Source organism: Silurus meridionalis, chromosome 7 (assembly GCF_014805685.1).
Source record: "Silurus meridionalis isolate SWU-2019-XX chromosome 7, ASM1480568v1, whole genome shotgun sequence".
Lineage (NCBI taxonomy): Eukaryota > Metazoa > Chordata > Actinopteri > Siluriformes > Siluridae > Silurus > Silurus meridionalis.
This window is the reverse complement of record NC_060890.1, coordinates 4,109,463-4,130,654: the sequence shown is the minus strand read 5'-3', so window position 1 is coordinate 4,130,654 and position 21,192 is coordinate 4,109,463. Positions and strand designations below refer to the sequence as shown.

The 21,192-nt window shown below is 38.7% G+C and overlaps 2 protein-coding genes across 4 annotated transcripts in view; one reads left to right on the top strand and one right to left on the bottom strand.

Annotated features, from left to right (window-relative positions):
* LOC124389171 (transmembrane protein 273-like) overlaps positions 1–2,619 on the bottom strand; it is a 6,097-nt gene extending 3,478 nt beyond the window's left edge. For all 3 annotated transcript variants that reach the window (XM_046854476.1, XM_046854478.1, XM_046854479.1), the window contains exon 1: positions 2,423–2,619. In XM_046854476.1, the coding sequence (XP_046710432.1) occupies positions 2,423–2,474 (52 nt within the window). In that variant the 5' untranslated portion in view covers positions 2,475–2,619. The remainder of the gene's footprint in view (positions 1–2,422) is intronic.
* A 10,602-nt stretch (positions 2,620–13,221) lies between these two features.
* On the top strand, positions 13,222–21,037 carry LOC124388491 (cardiac-enriched FHL2-interacting protein). The gene is made up of 2 exons (XM_046853176.1): positions 13,222–13,661; positions 14,806–21,037. Exon 2 carries the CDS (start codon positions 14,895–14,897, stop codon positions 16,575–16,577), a length of 1,683 nt encoding a protein of 560 aa, XP_046709132.1. The 5' UTR covers positions 13,222–13,661; positions 14,806–14,894; the 3' UTR covers positions 16,578–21,037.
* The last annotated feature ends 155 nt before the right edge of the window (positions 21,038–21,192 follow it).

Below are 21,192 nucleotides of genomic sequence, written 5' to 3'. Positions count from 1 at the left end.
GTTGGCCTAGTGATAGGAAGGTCGTGGGTTCTAATCCCAGCACCACCAAGCTGCCACTGCTAGGCCCTAAAAAAAAAATTCACTGCTAGACATTTTTGCCTCCACCTTTAGTTCTTACTTCATACATAGTGCTGTATCTAAATATAGGGACAATTATCTTTAATAAAGATATGCATTTGCTAAAACATCGAAATAATTCTAAAAAGATCCAGGAAATAGAAGTTCAATTCAATTCAAGTTTAATTCTATAACGCTTTTCACAATGGACATTGTCTAACAAACCAATTTTACAGAATATAAGAAAATTAATTTATATTTATATTGATGTGTGTTTATCCCAGATATGCAAGGCTGGGGCGACTGTGGTAAGGAAAAACTCCCTTAGATGGAATGAGGAAGAAACCTTGAGAGGAACCAGATTCAAAAGAGAAACCCACCCTCATCTGGGTGACACCACAAGTATGATTATGAAGAGGTTGATTCTGATATACTTTATGATATTGTTTAAACAACAACATTTTATGATATTATTACTGTGCACAGACAAACCAGTCTCACAGCATTTTGTGATATTGTCACAAAATTTTATCTTTCTATAATTTCTCTTTTCCACATTGACACAAAACAATAAAGTATATACACAACCAGAATACAAAACACAGTCATAGCCTACTAAAATAGTTTGGCATTAACAAATGATTAAAAATAAATCTAAGCAGACAAGCAAAAATCATATACTTCTTTTTAGAAGAGCTTGTTTATAGCAGCTGTCTTATAACGTGATGAGCAAAGAGAATTATAAAATAGTTTTAAATCAATACAAAAAAAACCTTTACATTTTTTTATATTTATGAAATACCAAATACCATCTATCCCTTTGACGCGATTCCCAAATCAAAAACAGTACATGAATTATTTCAAAAATATAAATTGTGTTGTAAACAGAGACAACAATTCAAAACATTCCGTACCGATGGAAAAATGGTATTTTTTCGAATAAAAACGGCAAAATTAAGAAGCAATGACCGTAGAACAAATCTGCAGACTTGTTAATTAACCGGGAGAATATATTTACTTTATTTTGACTCATAGCAACCACTGATGATGCATCATAATTCCGAGTATCTTATAGAATAAAAAGCATTAAAAACAAAAATAAAATCTCCTAATTAAATGTTGAGTAATTACAGAAGCGCATTGCATTCACAAAGAGAAAAAAAAAATCACAGAGGATCTCATAATTATGACTTACTAACTGATAATTATGACTTAGTATCTGATAATTATGAGATCCTAATCTCGTAATTATGAATTAATATCTCATAATTCTAAGATTCTGAACTTGCTAACTCTTAATTATGACTTAGTATCTCATAATTAAGTCATAATTATGAGTTACTAAGTAATAATTATGAGACCCATTCTATGATGTTTTTTTTCTCTTTGTGAATGCAATGTGCTTCCGTAAAGTAATAGAGCTTGAAGAATATTTAAAATATAAATAACAAATAAAGAAAAAAAAAACAATACAGCGTCTTTGGTGCCCAGTGGGAAAAAAAAAAAAAAGTGACTTCGTGACTATATCACAATATGCCGTGAGACTGGGTTGACACAGAAATACACTTCTTTGGATCACTGGGTTATGAGGACACTGTAGTTTATTTATATTATGAGCGGTCAATTCTAGAGCCGAATGGTAGCTTAGTGGTTAAGGCATTGGATCAAAAGAACATGAGTTCTAATCCCAGTCTCACCAAGCCTCTATTCCCAAGAAAGTCCCTTAATTATTCAATCTGTTGCTCAGTTGTATGGATAAGACAAATGTAAGAATATGAATGAGACAAATGTCTCTGGATAAGGCCATCTGGCAAATGCTATAAATGTACATGGAGCCTGCTGCCTGCAGTGGATATCTAGAAATAAGCCCAAATCAAAGACCATTTGTGTTTCTTAGCTATTTTTTGATTGTCTGTGTGAGTGTTAAGCACCAAAGTACTCACTCCTCAATGCACCTCAGTTGGAGTTACAGAAATGTAACCCTTGCAGTTATTTTCAATTAATTTTTATTTATTTATTTTTTTAACATTGTGTATTGTTTTAGAGCAGCTTTACCTCCCTGAAAAGAAACATTGGGAGGAAACAGACTCTAAAGGGAACCCGTCCTTATCTGGGTGCCACCGAACGTGCCCCCAAAATCATTTGCGCTCTAATATTACATCATTTATCAGTTTATAACAGATTATCTACACAGGCTGAATCCAGTTTGGTTGTGTAAAAGCATAGTACACTGAAGAGCCGGACAATAAGACTGTTCATTGCGAAACAGAGAAGAGAAGAGAAGAGAAGAGAAGAGAAGAGAAGAGAAGAGAAGAGAAGAGAAGAGAAGAGAAGAGAAGAGAAGGGAAAAGAAGGACTTACTTACCAACAACGAGAATGAATGTAATGACAAAGAACTGTTTATCAGGGTAAAGCATATTTCAAGGCGTAATTACAGACTTTTCTCATGCGTGCTTTCTTGAGAAATGAAGCCATTTCCTGTTCATGCACTATAGTGTTATAGTTTTCAGATAAAAGGAAGAGATAAATTCTCCTGCACTGGTGATTTGACCCAGTTGTCTGAATACAGAAAGCAAAAAAAAAAAAAAAAAAAAAGAGGTTATGAAAGTGTGACAGAATGTACAGCAGAGGGTAGAAAGTGTAGCTGCGGCACATCTGCAACATGTTTAGAAAATATGTCAGTTTTGTCAGTTTCGCAGTTATGAATCAAACATGCATTTATGTGTGCGGTACACAGATTCTATAAGTGCAAGTAAAGTGTATGTATTTAATATTTAAATGCATAGAGGTGTATAGAGAACCTGAAAATCCTACTTTATTAAAAGTATAGATACCTTGAAACAAAGCTCACTTGACAAGTTCAAAGTCAATAATGCCAATAGGACTAAAAGTCTTAGAAATACTGTTCAAATCAGATACTTGATGTCTCACATTGAACATACACTCAAAGATGCACTAGTAATCGATACCAAGACACATTTTGGTAAAAAGCCATGAACAGTTGGTGTGAGGTTTGATTTCCAAAAATTAGAATCAATTACACATCAACACTACATTAATCAACAACAACAGACTCTTTACCATGCCAGAATAAAACAAAGATCAATCAAGTTGTTAAAAAAATTAAGACAAAGTAGTAAAGCAATCTTTCGAAAAGGGATCTTGAATTAATTAATCAAATTATTCTATCATGCCACAAAGTAAAACCATTAGTATTCAAAAGACAAATAAAATTTTAGACAAAGTAAAACCAAATATTTAGAGCTAACTGAGATTTAATGCAGCTCTCAGTCTCAGAGAGGGAATAAAAAAAATAAAAATTCTCTCTAAGTAGGGAAGTGTTGAGCTCTAATAACATCTTAATAAAATGTAATTGGTATCATCAATAAAAATATAGAGGAGAAAGGCACAGCCTTGGCCACGGATTTTCCATGGCATGCAGTCCCAGCGGAGGATATAGGGATACAGTGCGACATCTCTATGGATGCAAACAGTTTTATTCGGGCTTTGCCAAATTTTTCCCAAATCTGCTCCACCACGTGAGGGTGGAGGCGCCACTCCCTGGGCTTGGACCCCTGTCTCGACAGGGTGTCTGCTGCTTCGTTCAAATGGCCTGGGATATAAGCTGCTCTGAGGAAGAGGAGCTTCCCCTGTGCCCACAGGAGGATCTAACACGCTAAGAGTTAGCTCACCGAATGATCTGGCCGAGGTGTTTTCTGAGCGGATCAACACATGATGGCCTCTGAGGTCTGGGAGGAAGTGCTTCAAAGCCAGAAAAGCACGGCCAGCATTTCTAGGCAATTGATGTGCCACCATAGATGGGGATTCTCCCATAGACCTTGAGCAGAGAGGCCACTCATGACCGCTCCCCATCCCGTGAGGGACGCATCAGTGGTTAACACTGTGCGACAACCCAGAACTCCCAACTCGGAACCTGAGACCCCACGCATCTAAGGTACTTAGGCATCACCATGTAACCTTGATCGTGAGAAGGTGATTGCCCTTCTGAGATAAGCCCTGAGCCACCACTGAAGAGGTCTCATGTACAGGAGGCCAAGTGGAATGACATTGGACTTGAGCCCGAGCATTCTCTGGAACTGCCTGACAGTGAGTGACTGCCCTGTGACCATAGTTGTTAAATCCCATATGACGCCGAGATAGGTGGTTCTCAGTAATGGAAAAAGCACACTCTTCCCAGCATTCAGCCAAAACCCCAGCTCCTTCATGTGAGCGAAACAACATCTCAATGCCGGACCGCTAACTGCTCTGATCGAGCTAATATCAACCAATCTTCAATATAATTGAGGTTTTGCTTTTTGACCCCAAAAAGCGAACCTCAGGAACTTCCCGTAAGAAGGGACGATGGGTACGTGAAAGTACACATCCTTCAGATCTACCATGACAAACCAGTCCTCGGAGGGTCAGCATCTTGAACTGGAGCCCCATTAAAGAGCGGTTCAGATCTAGAAAAGGACGCAACCCACTGTCCTCCTAAGGAACTATGAAGTACCGGCTGTAGAACCGGACTTTCTGTCTGACGGAGGGACCACCTCGATGGCCTCCTTCCTCAGTAGAGTGTCTGTTTCCGGACCAGAGCCTGCTCGCTTCTCACCAGAGTGGGAGAAAGCCCGTTGAACCGGGGCGGGTGAGACCTGAACTGAATCGCATAGCCAGCTCTACAGTGCGCAGGACCCACTGGGACACGTCTGGCAAAGCCATCCAGTCTGCCAGGTTCTCCCTTAAGTGTATCAATCTCTCGAGACTGACCTCTGGTGTGTCTAGAGCCAGGGCAGTACCCAAATGCGGCTCTAGAGGGACCTCTTCCTGAAATACCTAAATTAGCACTTTCCAAGTTTGTAGAATTCGAGTTATATTTATATTAAGTTTGTAATCTTGCGTAACAGTGTAGATTTATTCATTACTAGAGACTCAAAGCACTTTTGTACGTCGCTCTGGATAAGGCGTCTGCTAAATGCCACAAATGTAAATGTAAATGTCTAGAGACGAGCCATCCTGGTCCGCAACAACGCCAGGTGGAACCCAAGGAGGAAGCTTGTTGGAGCCGGCCACGCCCTAAAACACATTTTGTGGCAGGGTTAATGAACCAGGTCCCTGAAGGGGCCAGAGAGAAAACGGGCACAGAAAGAAGCGGTGCTACATGCCGCCCTCTGTTCATCCCTCCACAGGTCGGGTCAGAACCTTTTGGCTGAAGCCCTCCTCCTGGATGACAGTCCTCAGATTTGTCACCTCACCAGGCTTTGACCTAGGGCACCGTGCGGGATCCCGCAAAGGGGAAGAGCGCATTGCAACGGTTCGTCTCTGCATTCGGCGGTGCAAAGTGCTGGGTCGGGGTTGGGGCTGTGCAAGCAGCCCCATTAAAGCGGCATAGGAGAAACCGCTGGAACGGCAGGATTGTCTCTTGGACTCTTGGACTCCTTTCATGGCAAAAAGCCCCTATCTCGGGCAAGCAAAAAATGCTTATCGAGCTTGCCTGAGATAGGGGCTTTTTGCTCACTAGCCGGCCAAGCTATATCCAGCTTCTCAACAGCATGTGTCACGAACTCCAGGAGCTCCTCACTATCATGTTCGCAAGGGCCTGCCACCCCTTCTCGGAGGAAGAGAGAAGGAGCTGCTTGCTCTTGTGACGGGGGAAGGCCAACGAGAGCGGAGCAGCCGCATAGGCATGAGAGTGCAGTGCTGGCAGTCAGTTCTCTTGATTGCATGCTCTGCTCCCAAACAAGCCACACATGTGTATCCCTTCGCAGGGAGAAGCACACAGCCAAAAAGTGTGCTTGGTTTTCTTCGATGCCTTCATTATATTTTTTTTACAGACAAGCATAAAATTTACACAGAGTGCTTCATGAACAAACAGAAGCTAAAGCCGACTTGGACTCATTGCAAAAAAATTCCTGCATGCACGTGAGAACTGTTATCACCTTTGTTTTGAAATACAAGCCTGTTTAAGAGGGACATTTGATACAACTCTTGGCTACTCAGTGTGTGATGTTTGCAAGTGATTGCAACACCGCTTACACAATCCTGCTCTTCAACAAGTCATGTATGGTTCACTGAACTGTATTGAAATCCTGGGAAAATAGTGTAGGACATTTACATTTACAGCATTTGGCAAGTGACCGTACCCAGAATTACCCACATTGATCTCATTCATACAACTGAGCAGCTATGGGGCTAAGGACCCTTGGACCTGTGTTTATTTATCAGTTATTTCATCTTCATACTCATTTTATCCTGATCAGGGTATTGGCACCTAACGAAGTAATGCTGGGTGTAATGTGGAAATGGGACATTCAGGATTGGGTTCCATAATCACACTCATTCACACCTAGGTACAATTATAGCATAGTCAACCCCTTAATTGGCTTGATTTTGGGAGCTTGAAAAAAAAAATCCATGAACAGAACACACAAAATTACACTATGCCCAGGATGAAAACAAGAATAATAGGGCTATGAGGATGCAATGTGAGCCACTGTTCTGCTAGCTTGACCTATGCCTCTAATTAGCTTCTGTACTATTGTGTTGCTTATAGCCCAGTCATTAGGGTTGCACAAGCCAGTGCACTCTTAGTGCCGGTCTGAAGCCAGGATAAATTGTAAGGGTTGCGTTAGGAGTACAGACTACAGAAGAAAAATGCGTTTATGCAGAAAACCTCTGCATAAACGATATGATGTCTAGGTTACATTACAGGAAATTCAGATGTTTTAGTAGGTGATAAATAAAACAAAGGTTTGATCAATTTGTTGATTAGCAACCATTTAGCTATCATACATTTTTGCATTAATTACAAATTGCAAATTGCCTATAATAATGACTTTAAATGGTCCATTGTTCATGCTTTTTTGAACACAGGATCACCTTCCTGCTTTGTATGCCTTAATTCAGCTTTGTTCTTAATGCTGCTCATAATGTTTGCTATCACGTTTGTTTGGCAAGGTGGTTGGCTCATTACAGTTATCAATGAGGTAGATGTCTGTAGTGTCATCTGCAAACTTCAGGAGTTTGACAGAAGGGTCGTTGGTGTACAGGGAGAAGAGCAGTGAGAATCTGTCAGAAAGCTGGTGATCCACTGACAGGTAGAGCTAGGAACAGAGAGCTGCGTTAGTTTGGTCTGGAGGAGTTTTGGGATGGTGGTGTTAAAGGCCAACCTAAAGTCCAGGAACAGGATCATCACTAATACAAGGAACTAATAAATTACAGAATAATCCAGCTCAGAAACAAATCTAATAACAACATTACTAAGAACAGGCCCATAAGCACAACACAAAAGCCTCCAAAAGCATCCTAGCCACAGCCTTTAAGAAATAAAAACAAAAAGGAAAAGGCACACAGCCAAGAGCAGCAACAGAGAAAAAACAGCAGCAAAACAAGACATCAAAACAAAAACACAATACAAGACAGCAAAGCAAGACACGGCATAAAGAGATTCATTATGGATACATTTGTAAATATAAAATGTATATCTTGAAATGATTTATTTCTGTTAAACTGATAAACTTAGGTATATTCCCAGGCTTCTGTTACTTTAGCAGATTGAGCTGTACATGTGCTGCCTGATGCCCAGAGGTGCCCAAGATATCAAGATCTTAGTAATGCTACTTAAGGCCTGCCTGATATACCATTTTCTACTGAAATATACTGATGTTTTCTTTTGACTTCATCAATAATTCACCAGTTTACCTTCTTGTTAAATAATTGCTATCACCTGGAAATACCAGCACCAAAATGTGCCAGCAAATTCCCCAAAAAAGTTCAAAATATGAACAGAGATTGTACTCTCTGTTGAGGAGGTGTATTGCGGAGGTGGTAGCTCAGTGGTTAAGATGTTGAACGTCTGCTCAGAAGGTTGTGAATCCAAATTTGCCACTGTTTAGCCCTTCAGCAGGGCCTGTAACCCTCAACTGCTTAGTAGTATGTACAAGATAATTGTAAATCTTTGGATAAGAGTGTCTGCCAAATGTTGTAAATGTACAGTAAATGTACTCATAGTATTAAGTCCTGGGCTTGAGTCAATTGTTCACTCCAATATTTGGATTTGGGATAAAACTGTTTAGACAACTGTGGGGATTTTATAAGAGGAAATTGTATTATGCATTGAATAAAACAACATTCAAGACAGTCATTCTAGAAAATATAGCATTTCCCCTTCAGCATGGCAGACTCATGACTGATGTACATAACTGAACCACTAACTGTTCCTTACTTATAGTGAAGGCTAATACTTGTACAGGGCTAAAATCTTGTAAACTTAGCTGCATGGCATATTTTGGAAGTAGCACAAAGCCCAGCTCCGATTTGTGGCACCAGCGCAGGATCGAAAATAGACCAGTTGCTGCAGGGAGGCGCGATAAAAAGGAATGCAAAGTGAGAATGTATTAACACATCATTGGGATATTTAGGTAGGGCTTTAACAGATTACAACTGTCAAATGTGGCAAATGTGGCATTACTGTAAATGTAATATGCTCATGCAAATAAGTTCAGGAGGTCACATTCTTTCTGTTTTCAAACAAAGACCATGCACCATTTTTAAATGATATTATGAAGCACGTTTTATATCTGGGAACGTGGTAGCTCAGTGGTTAAGAAGACAGGTTTCTGATCAAAAGGTTGTGAGTTTAAATTCCAGCACCACTAAGTTGCCACTGTTGGGCCCCGGAGCAAGACTTTTAACCCTCAAGTGTTTGGCTGTATGAATTGTATGAGAGCCTGGATAGGCTCTCCTCTGTTCTGGCACCGAGGTGGTGGAATGAACTTTCCCTAGAACAGCGGAGTCCCTGGCAATCTCCATGCAACTGTTAAAGACCAACCTCTTACTAAAACAATTAATTCTTATTAGCACTTTCCAAGTTTGATTTGTAAAAATCAAGAATTGTAGTCTGATTTATCTAATTTTGTAATATAGCGTACCAGTGTAGATTTATTCATTGCTAGAGACTCAAAGCACTTTTGTACGTTGCTCTGGATAAGGGCGTCTGTTAAATGCCGCAAATGTAAACGAAAATTAGATGATTACTCTACATATGGGCGCCTGTCAATTGCTGTGAATGTACTTGTGGAGTTGTGCTGCATGTACAAAAACAATTTCTATTGTTTAAAGTAATCTTTCCAACTCCAATCTTCCTTACTAACATGAAGCTATAAGGGTAATTATGGTGTATGTTCTTTGTGAAAAGGAAGCATACTAACAAAAGTGCATCAACAACATATTTAAAGTTTATCAAGAATACTAAAAACATATAAAATATACATAAAATACACTCTCTGTCAAGTTACTCATTCTTAAGGTACAGAGATCCTCACGTTCTTCTTTCTGAAATTGTGGTAAAGTGGTTACAGCATTCGACTTTGAATCCAAAGGTTGTGAGTTCAAATCCTATCCACACAAAGTTGCCATTCTTAGGCCCCTGAGCAAGATGAGATAAATGTAAGTCTTTCTGGATAAGAGTGTCTGTCAAATGGAAATGGAAATATAATGCGATTAGAGACAATTGGAGACTTGCTGCAGCTCAGGATGTTTCCACATGAACAGCATCAAAGATCGATTACATTAATGTGAAGGGTTAAAGTCAAGAAATTAGACTGTAATTATATATATTACATGTGTACATATATTATTATTATATATTTAGACACGTAATTCAAGTAATTACAGTTATTATTATATATTATTATTACATATATAATATACAGTCTGCTATAATGGCTTTGGGCTGCAATCACCATTAAAAGTGCTCCATGAATCAGTGAACATTTGATAAACTCAACAATGATAAAGTTATGACCTATGAATAGACATTTGGTGCCCCCAGATGAGGATGGGTTTCCTTTTAATTTCAATTCGATTCAACAATAGACATTGTCTCAAAGCAGATTTTAAGTCTGGATCCTCCCAAGGTTTTCTCATCATAACATCTCAGGGAGTTTTTCTTTTATCATTGTTGCCAATGGGTCTCTAATTAGTGATAAACTCACAGGGATTAATTTATGATGCTAAAATTAATCTTTTCAATTGATTTAATTCTCTAAAGTTTCTTTAAAATGCAATTCTCTAAAAATGCAATACAAAGAAAATTAGATTGAACTGAATTAAATTGAGATGCTTCCCTGTATGTTTTAAATGTGCAGTATGATTTAAAATAATAAAAAATTTCAAATTCCATTTTAGTGTGCACATAGATAATAAGTAGATAAACACATCTACATGTACTGATGAGAAAATGTGAAGTGAATTACTGAATACGTCTGTTTAATAGAAATCTTTTTAAGCATGCTTTCAATTATGGATCCCACCTCATCGAAGTTATTTCATCATACACTGACACTTAAATGAAAGTATATTTCAAATTCATTTAATAAATTTTACAGTACTGGCATAAAAATGAGCGATGAAACCCATTTTAAACAGTACTAAAATGGACAACAAGATTGTCTGTGGGTGAACTGATAGCATTTAAACGCTTTGTTTTATACATACATTAGACATAAATTGGAATTTTTTGTGTCTAAAATAATTTAATAAAACTCTATAATACTCAGATGTGGTTAGCATTAGTTCAATTAAATGCAATAAAAACTTATTTGAACTAAGAGTTACTATTTAAATACAATGGAGTATTTTCCAAAACAACATAATTTCAATACATTTAAGCATTACTAGCATAAAAAGTGTTAATGCTAAACTTCTAATAAAAAGTATATATGCTATAATTTTTATACTATGCACTAGGGGTGACCCCAAATAGTAAAAGACTTGATGCTTTGATAGGAGGACCCTGATTCGACTACCAATCTTATAGTCGAATCTTCACAGAGATGTTATAAAAGGAGGATCATGCCATTATGATGCTTAATTTCCGATTTTACATAAAACTACTGTTTTTCTCCAAATGAGTTAAAATACATTGTATTATGATAATGCTGTAAATAAAGATGTAAAAATAAAAAAGCTTTTAATAAATAATTTTAACGTGTGTGAATAAATAGAACAGATTGTGACAGATTGGTGTTTCACTTTCATGATCCGTGAGCTTTTCTCTAGATTCTGTAATTCTGTAAATAAATTTATTTAATTGTTTTTCAGTTCATCATTGTCATGCTGTACTTAGAGCGTGTTCACAAAGGCATTTTAGATTGCTGATATGTGAAATACAAATCCTGTCTGCAGTGTGGCCTGCATTTGTTATTTTTTATGTTTATTCATATTTTTTTCTAATGTTTATTCATTTTTATACAGTTTCTTCTATATCTTTGTGTGATGTAGTGTGATTTTAAAATGGTATGAGGAATAGTAATTATGAATTTATCCATATTGCCTTTCATTTCAACTTAGATAAAAAGATATTTATTTTATCACTTTGACAGGCAGTTTTGTTCACTTTATTACAAAGTTGTTTCTGTGTGCTGTGTGTGAAAGAAAAAAGTTGTCTATAGACTATAGGCAAGACTTGACAGTTCTAATTCGACTAGGAAATACTTAGTCGGGGACACTCCTACTATTTAGATTTTTTTATGTACACTTGCATACACTTTTGCTTTACAAGAGTGTTGTGAAATCTCCATTTGTAAGTCATGGCACCATTTTGTAATTTCATAAACACATGGGTCATGTCAGCTCTGTTGAAATAACCTGATGTGATTGCTTATGTGGTTTCTAAAACTCTGGGACTCTGAGTACATAATGTTTCTTAATATCTTTCTCAGTTGAACGTAACTCCAGCATCGAACTCAGGTATGATGAGTGACTTTCAAACAGCTGAGATAGAAATGTGTAGCTTTATAGAATAATCATTCACTTATTGGAATCTTTTTCTATATGAAAAATAATCTATTTTACTGAGCAAATATTTTTGAACTGAATTCTTTATTTGCATTACATTTATTTTTAACAAAAAAAGGCTTACAAATGTAAAATTTAAGATTGCCCAAAACCCTGTTTAGTGTTTTGTCACAAATTTACTTTTCTTTTTACATAAATCGTACTTATTTTGCACTACTATTAGGGTGAGATTTATTGAAAAACTTTAAATCTAAATGTAAAATCCAATGCTTTTATGTCCCATCATAAATTTTAACCTTGGAAGAAAATTAGAGTATCAGCAGGGATTTATGTCTTTTTTTCCCTCTCTTTCTTCCATGAATATATCTTAGTTATTGGGGTACAGTGGAATCTTGTGCTTGTGTCAATGTACAAAAAAATAAGTGTTTTTGTAGGATCTCATTTGGCTGCAAATTATGTTTTTTTCCCTCCTTTGGCTGCTATGCGCTTGGCCCATATGTGGACGTCCGTCACTTTAAAACCTAACAGGGCTTGTCTTTGCCACCTAAAGCTCTTCGGAGGGAATGCAGCAGTGCTCCAGTTGTCCTATTATAGCCCTGCCTTCTTGCTCAGAATAAGACTTGACACAAGAGCCATTTGGTTGTCCCGATTGCTGAGGGTTAGAGAGCCATCTGCCTTGCTCCATCTGATCCACCTATGACATGGGCACTAGCAGATAGTAAAAGAGCTTTAGATTTATTCAATATTCTAGCTGCTTACACAGCCCATGAAGGGCTGGCTGGGTGTGTTGACTTTAAAATATTACAGGTGGACGTTGCCTGGTGTGATATATAAAACTGAGGGTAGGCATAGCGCAAACGTGCATACATATATACATAAGTCTTAAATATATATTATCCTGATATCAGCAGGCATCAGTAGTTGTATAATATATTGTAGACTGTAAATTATATTAAAGGTGCACATTTGGATTTGCCAGCTCAGCAAAGCTGGCGTCATTCTCCTGATTGAAGAGGTCCAGGCCATTCCTGTACAAACTCTATAGCTTCTGAAATAGAACAACATGAATAGCATGACAGCATAAATAACATGACAGTATAACTTGCATGACATGGTGCTGTAGTGAAACCTGAGAAATCACTGACTGTACAGTGTTAACGTTAAATAGTAAAAAATAATAATAATTCTCTTTCCTAACCGGAAAGTATGTCCAGACAGAGTGTTATTGATTAGCATAACTAATGAGAACAAATATCCAAAAACAATGCTCTCAAGTATTGTAATCAGCTTACATTGGCCTCTTAAAATGTGTGACACTTGCTCGGTTGCAAGCAGCTATATTTTACTCGGCTGTTTGCAGGAGACAAAATGAGTCACACACCCTGACTTCGTGTAACCACCTTAACCCCAAGAGCCCTGTGTGAACAGAAGGCAGCAAGGGATCTTCCCGAATAGCAGCTCTTTTAGGGGGCTGAGAGAGAGGTAAAAAAAGGGACAGTAATGGCACTTATGCCTCCAATACCAAAATAGCAAATGAGTGCTCACCAGCTACTTCCCATGCTCCTACTGCACTCAACCTCGCTCAACTACTGTGGTTATTTTAGTAGGCTCTGCTTCGTCCACTCGCTTTTCAGACTCTTTTGGTTTGCCCCATGGATTTATATGTTAATTCTTAACTACATGTCTTTATCACAAGAACGGCTGTATTTTTTAAGCAGGTGGCTCTTTACGGATTTCTGAATTATCATCCTTGGAAAGTTTGGCTCCTCTACTTGTTGAAACATGAAACATGGAAATTTAGACAAAAGGTAAGAAGGAAGATTTTCCATTAAATAATTGAAAATGTCTTTTCACTGTAGAAGTTTAAAACAAAAAGATAAGTTGTTCCATAGTTGGTAGTGTTGTTTTTGTTGTAAGTAGAATAAATACTACTAAAATGTATTCTATTGTTTTTATTTGGATTTATTGTCTATTTGAAACAATTCTTTGTATCTATTGCTTCATTTTTCATGTTTTCTCCTCTTTTTTCGTGATTCATTGAATGTTTGACATTTTAAAAGAAAACAACTTAATAAAGTGTTTCTTGGAGTTTAGCAAGGTCTTGTTTTTGGGAGCATAGTTTTTAGTTACATGTAAATAACAGATGCAGGGAAGTTGTCCAGACAGCAAGTCGATACGAAATGACGAGCCCTGGAAAAAAGCGTTGGCATCCAAATTCCCTTGGCTGCTTTCTAGGGTCATGTATCATAACGTTTGCAAGGGTTTTATACTTGCTCCCTGGATCACTGGGGTCCTGTCAAGTTGTCTAGCAAACTTCAAACTTACAGCTGAAGGATTGTTGTGTTTCGGTTCAAATATACAGTATTGGTGCTTTTACTGGAATTGTAACAATGTGATTTAGTTCTGTGTTTAATCTAAGAAAGAAAAATAAGAAGAATGGAAAATTATGACAGAATGAAAAGTTGCTGTTCGAAAACCTCAGCAACATAGAGTTTGATAGCTTCCTTGTGGGTAGGTGTGTGTGTGTGTGTGTGTGTGTGTGTGTGTGTGTGTGTGTGTCCGGGTGTGTGTTCCAGTCGGTTTTAGAGTCTAAACTTTGTTATGGAATTGCAAATGAGGTAACAAATTGTGAGCCAGGGTAATGAGCTGAAACAATACATTGACAACAGGCAGGTCTTGTGCATCATGTGAATGCTGAGCTATTTTGGTCAAGCCCATGGATGGGAATTGCTTATCTTCCTGCTTGTAGTCATGCTGCTGCACATGGCTTATGAGTTGAGAAAGGCAGATAGGCATCCAGGCTCTCCTAAAAATAGTTTATGTGTGGCTTGGTACATTTCACTTAAATGTGCACTTTAACCTTCTGGTTTAACACATGAGAAGGTTAATGGTCTGAAAAAAAAAAAGCCATTTCATATTAATCTCTTTTTTTTTTTTTTTTTTTTTTTTAAGGAAAATCAAGAGGTAGTGGTGAACCACTGGTGATGGCCATGTAGGATGTTCCGGACATCAGACTAACGTACGTGGATTATACATTCACCATGAGCTGCCTGGAGAAACAGTATGCGAGCCATAAAGCCGGCGTGCGGCACCCTTTCAACCTGGACAGTTTTATGGATGAGACAGACCGAGAGGTTATGAACCTCACCGACCGAGCCTTTAAGAGTCTGTGCATTGGCGATGAGGCAATCTACAATGATTCAGAGCTTGTGCCATCTTTAGTAGACTGTCACAAGCCACTAGTTGAAGAGAAACCAAAAAAACCTCGAGAGAATTCGAGTGTTAAAAAACATGGAGCTCACCGGCCCAACGGTGTGTACAACACCCCATGGCAAACAAATAAAAACACTTCGAATGTGTCATCGCTTTTTGCTGCACTTACATCTAAGAAAAGCAATGACATGAAAATGACAAATGGGGACTCGTGGGACAAATCAGCGCTGCTTAGCATCCAAACAGAGCTGTCAGAGTTTTCTTCAGATTATCAGAATCACCTCCTGAACAAAGACTTTTGCCAGAACAAAAGCCATCGTATCCAGGATGTACATAAATCATCAGGAAAATCTAAAAATCAGCACAGCAAATCCACTAAACTGAGAAAACTGAATTCCAAAAACTTTTTCCTGCACAGTGAATTCAGCCCATTCCAATCCTGGGGAGACTTAAATCGTTTTGGACTGGAGAACATGGGCTTGTTTCGATGCAGTAGTCCAGCTGGACTGTACGATTCGCCACTTTACACGGAACTAGAAAATTCAAACACATTACCTGTACCAAAGGCAAATAAAAGAGAGACAAGCCAAAGCACCTCACCTCGGGAGCCTGGGCATAAATCAAAACATGATTTATTACAAAAAATCGCACCACCGGTACCAGAAAAACCCTCTGAGCTAAAATTACCCCAAATGCCTAACGTTCAAATAGAGACTCTTCAGCCGCAAGTGCTGCTGACATCCTCAGGGTCGTTTCAGAGGTGTCAGTCTGAAGGTGACCTTTATGCTCCATGGAGGAAAAATCGAAGCAGGGCAAAAGGTACAGTTCAGCCACTTATCAGCTCACCAGACTGTGAAAGGGCAAACCCTGTAGACGAGTGTGCAATACAAAAAAAAAAAGAGGTTAAAACTGTGGAAGAACCAACCTGCTTAAATTCAACCCCATTCAACATTTTACAGCTGTTGACTCCTATTATACCATCCAGACAGGGTACAGGAACCTCAGACATATTGCAGGCTGTTCATTCTCCCGCAGTCCTCGATATCCCAGGACTTCATGAGACAGAGATCCGTCCATCGCCCGACATCAAACGTGAAGGATATAAATCCAAGGCATCGGGTCTGTTGTTCAATCTCAAGGACAACAGAAAACGAGTCAAAGCAACATACAGCCCACCAAAATTTAAAGGCTTGGATGCAGCAGACCAAAATAAGCTGTCTCCTCTGATTGAACAGGACATGCCCAAAGATTTTCTGCAAAGCCCAGAAATTGCAGATGCTAAAACTGCATCAGCTGTTCGAAACACTGATAGGTGTCCAATGAGTCCTAAGACTGCAGACACACAAAGCTCTCAATCAAGCAGCCATATAAAAAGTGCATTGCCTGATGACTTTTTGGGACTTAGTCTGCTGCACGCTGGCTCACCGGTGGTATCTCTGAAAGCAAAAAGAACACTGTGTCCAAAGCTACATATCCATCTTTATATTTGTACCGAAAATGTAGTCCGGTAGAATTGAATACTAAAATGGCGCCAGTGGATGTAGCGGGTTCTCATTCTATAGTAAAAAAAAGTGCAGAAAAGGAGCTGAGCAAAGAGAAATTTCCAGAGAGGGATAATAAGGAATTGCAAAGAAAGCATAATTCAACTAAACTGGAAATCAGCAATGTAAACCGTGAACACTTGAACAATGCTGAAACTGCAAACAAGGTACCGGCCGCTCTAAAGGAAAAATATTTGCAGTCAAAGAAGCACAACGCACAACAGGATGCCCCGACACATCCGAGTAGCAGGAATCAAGAACCATTGAATACAGGAGAAACATGTAAGGCAGAGAAAAGACCGATCAGAAATAATGAATGCCAGAGTAAAGAAACAAACGCTAAGCATTTGTTTTCCGCAAGACAAAACAACTACATCAAAAATGAAAGATATTCGAATGTAGAAGAGGATGAGAAACATAATGAATACAATAAGGAACGTGAATGTTGGCAAGAGAAAGTGAATTCGGGAAGAGATGAGCATGTCGATGTGCAGAAACATAAAGGTAAAGTGCAGGAAAATACGGACGATCCACATAACAAAGAGAGTTTTACGAATGACACCTTGGCACAAAACAATTCGAACATGCTCTCAGGTACGTGCACTGAGCAAAGAGTATCAAAGAATGCTTTTTCAATGAAAGGAAACACATCAGCAAAATAGCGCTATTCACTTTAAAGGAACAGCCATCGAATGCAGGCTCAGGCGCAAAGAAGAAAAACATTGTGAAGGATAAGTACGAGCTAGCCACGGTGGCGCTGGAGAAAAGGATTGCTGAGAGGGAACAAAAACAACAGCAAAGTGGAAGACAAAGTAAACAGGATTTCCCTGTGAACAAAGGCCGCAATCGGGACAGCATTCTAGAATCGGGTCAGACGGAAACTTCAGAAAGTGTTATACCAGACAGGCGAGGTCAGACGGCTGTTTTTGATTTTATACCACCTAGCCAAACCGTTCAAAGCATATCAGACATACACGCCAGTCCGTGTCATGTGCTTGAAGTAATATTAGCTGAGCCTTATATGCAAGAAGGTGCTGCAAAGCACAGCCCAAGCAGACTGATATACACAAACAGGGACAGATCTGACAGACATGGCCAAGAAAGTGTCACAAAAAATATCAAGTCAATGTCTAATGAGCTTAAAGAAACATTAAGCATGCCTAAATATGTAAGCTTGATCAGGAAGGCTCAGTAGTCCAGGAGTGTTTTGACAATAAGCTAATTCGAGTTGAAGATGAGTCATCTCTTCAGAAAAATAACAGCTTTAATAAACCTGAGGCACCTTCAAGAAGAGAAAGAGCAAATTCCCAAAGTGAAGGAAGAATTATAAATGAAAAAATGGATGAGTTGGGAAATCTTGAGCGATCAAAGAAAGAATTTTTAAGTACAGAAGTTCAGAAATCAAATCTAGCAAAGGATAAAGGACCAGTAAAGGGCCATGTATCATTGCTTAAGGACAAATTAAACAGAAAACAGGTACTGCCGAGTTTAAACCTCCAAGAATGTTTGAGTCAAGAAGAAGGTCTAATGGACTTCCTGAAACTGACTTCTTGAACCAAAAAGCAAATTCACCAAAAGGTATAACAGGTTGTCCTGAAGTTGAAGGAATTTTAGCACAATGTTATATATCAAGAGAGGCGGATTTCGACAATCTACCTGAGAATGATTCAAACTAACCATGGGAAATATAGAACATCTAGTTGGAGAAATATCTGATGAGCCGGACATTAAAACCGTTCAAGGAATCACACTAAATGAAGGGGACATAAAATATATAAATAAAACAGAGAATGATAGTGTTTCTGAAGTTTTGATTGAAAATGCAAGCCAGGTCAATTCCAAATGCCATGATGAAATCTCTGTCAAAGAGAAATCAACTAACCATTTTCCAAAATCAGAGGATAAATCTGAGAAGACATCACCCTTGAATGCTAATTTTAATTATCACCCTGATAATGCTTCAGCGGAAATTAAAACCCTTTATGATATTCTTAATCAAGCCGAACCTTTATCATCATTGGATATTACAGAACAATGCAATCATATTTCCGCAGAGAACTCAGAGAACTGCTATTTACAGCGAACAGAAATGTCACCATGTCTAACTAAAGGTGAAGAAAGAAAAAGTGAGAATTTAGACACAATGTATTCCTGTTCCAGTAACAACCATGAAACTAAACTGCAACACTCAGACCTGGCAGTTGCTCCTTTAAAAGATGTGGAAAAAGGAGAATGGGTGCGTTGTTTGATAGACTCCGCTCACAATCTGACGCCAACATGCCGGTCCAATGCCTCTTCTCCAACAGTGGGAAAACTTGCTTTATTTAAAGTTAAAGACAACACATTTAGTGCGTCCCCTGTTACCAAAACAGTAAGACCTGTACTCCATAAAACTGTCGCAGGAGTTACACAGCCATGGTCTCCAAGAGAAAGCTTGAGTGGATCTGAAAAGGGTGAAGAGGATCCAGAGTTTTTTAAGGATGCCATGGACATGCAAAGTCCAATGTTGCCTCTTGCACTTGTTCGAATCCCTCAGCCAAACCAGTCCCCAGTACAGGTCGTACCCCAATCTCAATCTCAATCTCAATCTCAATCTCAATCCACCACAGACCAGGAGAAAAAAGGACTGAAAATAAATAGTCCTGCAGTTCCAGAAGCCAGGAGTGGCAATTGGTTACAAGCTCATTTTCTGAGGGAATAGAAAACTGTGAAATGAATGCAGAAGGCACTGTCGAAGAGTTCGCATTTACTGCATTCAACACCGCACCCACAGAGAGCATAGTGGAATCAAAAGCCCCAAGCGAAAGATCGGAATCAGTCTGTAGTGGCATAGAAAATCAGGTACAAGGCAAGCCACCTGCCGTCCCTCCCAAAACGGAGAAAGCCCTACGTCGTGCCATGAAGCTGACCACAAAGCGAATCCAGAAAGCAGAGGCGAAAAGCAAATCAGAGCGTGGCCGGAGCAGTGAGAAGGGCTCCTCTCAGAAACGTGAGAGGAGGCACCACAGTAGCGACAAGGTCCTCGCCGAGAGAGCTTACCAGCGAGAACACAGCACTGACAGAGGTAGCAGTGATCAAAGCACTGAGGAAAACAGCAGTGGAACATCTCTGCCTAAGACTCAAGCAAGTGAAGGTCATGACACAGTAAAGAAGAAAGATACAGAAGGCAACTGCAGCAGACACGGTATAGCAGCCTCACTAATACGGATAATGAGGATGCAAATAGCAGTTTGTTTGAAATACAAAAGGAATTACAGCACAAAGATCAGAATGTGAATGCTGACAGTGAGAGATTGGGGCGTAGTAGTGAGAAATACCTGCCACACAAGTTGTACCGCAGGGCTCATAGTTTAGACCGATTTTCAAGTGATAAACATGAGCATAGAGATGCCCCTGCCTCGAAAACCAATACTGAGACAATAAAGAAGCCCAGCACTGCACAGACAGCACTGTTGCGACAAAGCAGCCTCGAGCAAACTTACGGATCTCCAGCTAACAACATCGTAGCACAGTCTTTCCCAATGACACAAAGGAAGCTTCTGCAGGATCTCAATTCTGGACAGTACTTTGTGGTCGACATGCCAGTGCAGGTCAAGACTAAAACCTTCTTTGATCCAGAAACAGGAAGATACGTCCAGCTTCCAGTTCAGTCGCTGGAAGGGACAATACCAAGGGCACAATCTGTAGAAGTTGTGAATGCAGCTCCACTTATGCTCTATCATGGCTTTGTTCCAATGCCGGTCTCATCCTTACCGTAAACAAAAATCCTTTGTGTAAACCAGGCTTGGTGGTTGCTTCTGCTTACTTTGATTGACTTTCACAAAAACCCCCACAAATAAGAGATTCAGATCTACACATGTGCTGTGTGTGAATTTGAAAGAGCACTTTTTAAAAATAAACATAATCAGAATTTGATTACGTTAGCTTAAAATAGATGAAGATAAAAGATCACTTTATAGACCAGTAAAAAGTCTTGGAAATGGTCTGAATTCAGGCATTAGTATGTTTTTGTTCCTGCAAATACATGTTTTATACATGTTTTGTTCCTAGCTCTAAAAAAAAGGAAACGCCTTTGACATTGGCCTTTGGGATTTTCTAATGATTGTGTATTTTGTAATGCTTGATAAATGACGCTTTTCACAGTGATTTTTGCAGGTTTATTAAATAATAATATAATAAGAATAAGAAGATGAATTGAAGAATTTTCACATGCCATATTTACTTTTGCTGATATCAAGATGCACTGATTTTCAAAACGTGTATGTCTTAAATGGCATATTTGCAGGCTAAATTGGACATTAACGATGTATATGGTGTATTTATGTCATATTTTGTGTATTCTGAAACAAGTGATTGACTGAATTCATGAGGCTGTGTTGCTGGCTTCAGGAAATGTAAACCATTCCAATAAAACACTCACAAACAATGAATATTTGATATTATAAGTACAACTGGTCAGCTTTAAGTGACTGGTCCAAATAAACCCTTGTTCAGATCATGCAATACCCATTAGATGTGATTTATATTTTTACTTGATATTTTCACGCACCTTTTTTTTTAGAGTTTGTAAAAGACATTTATGATT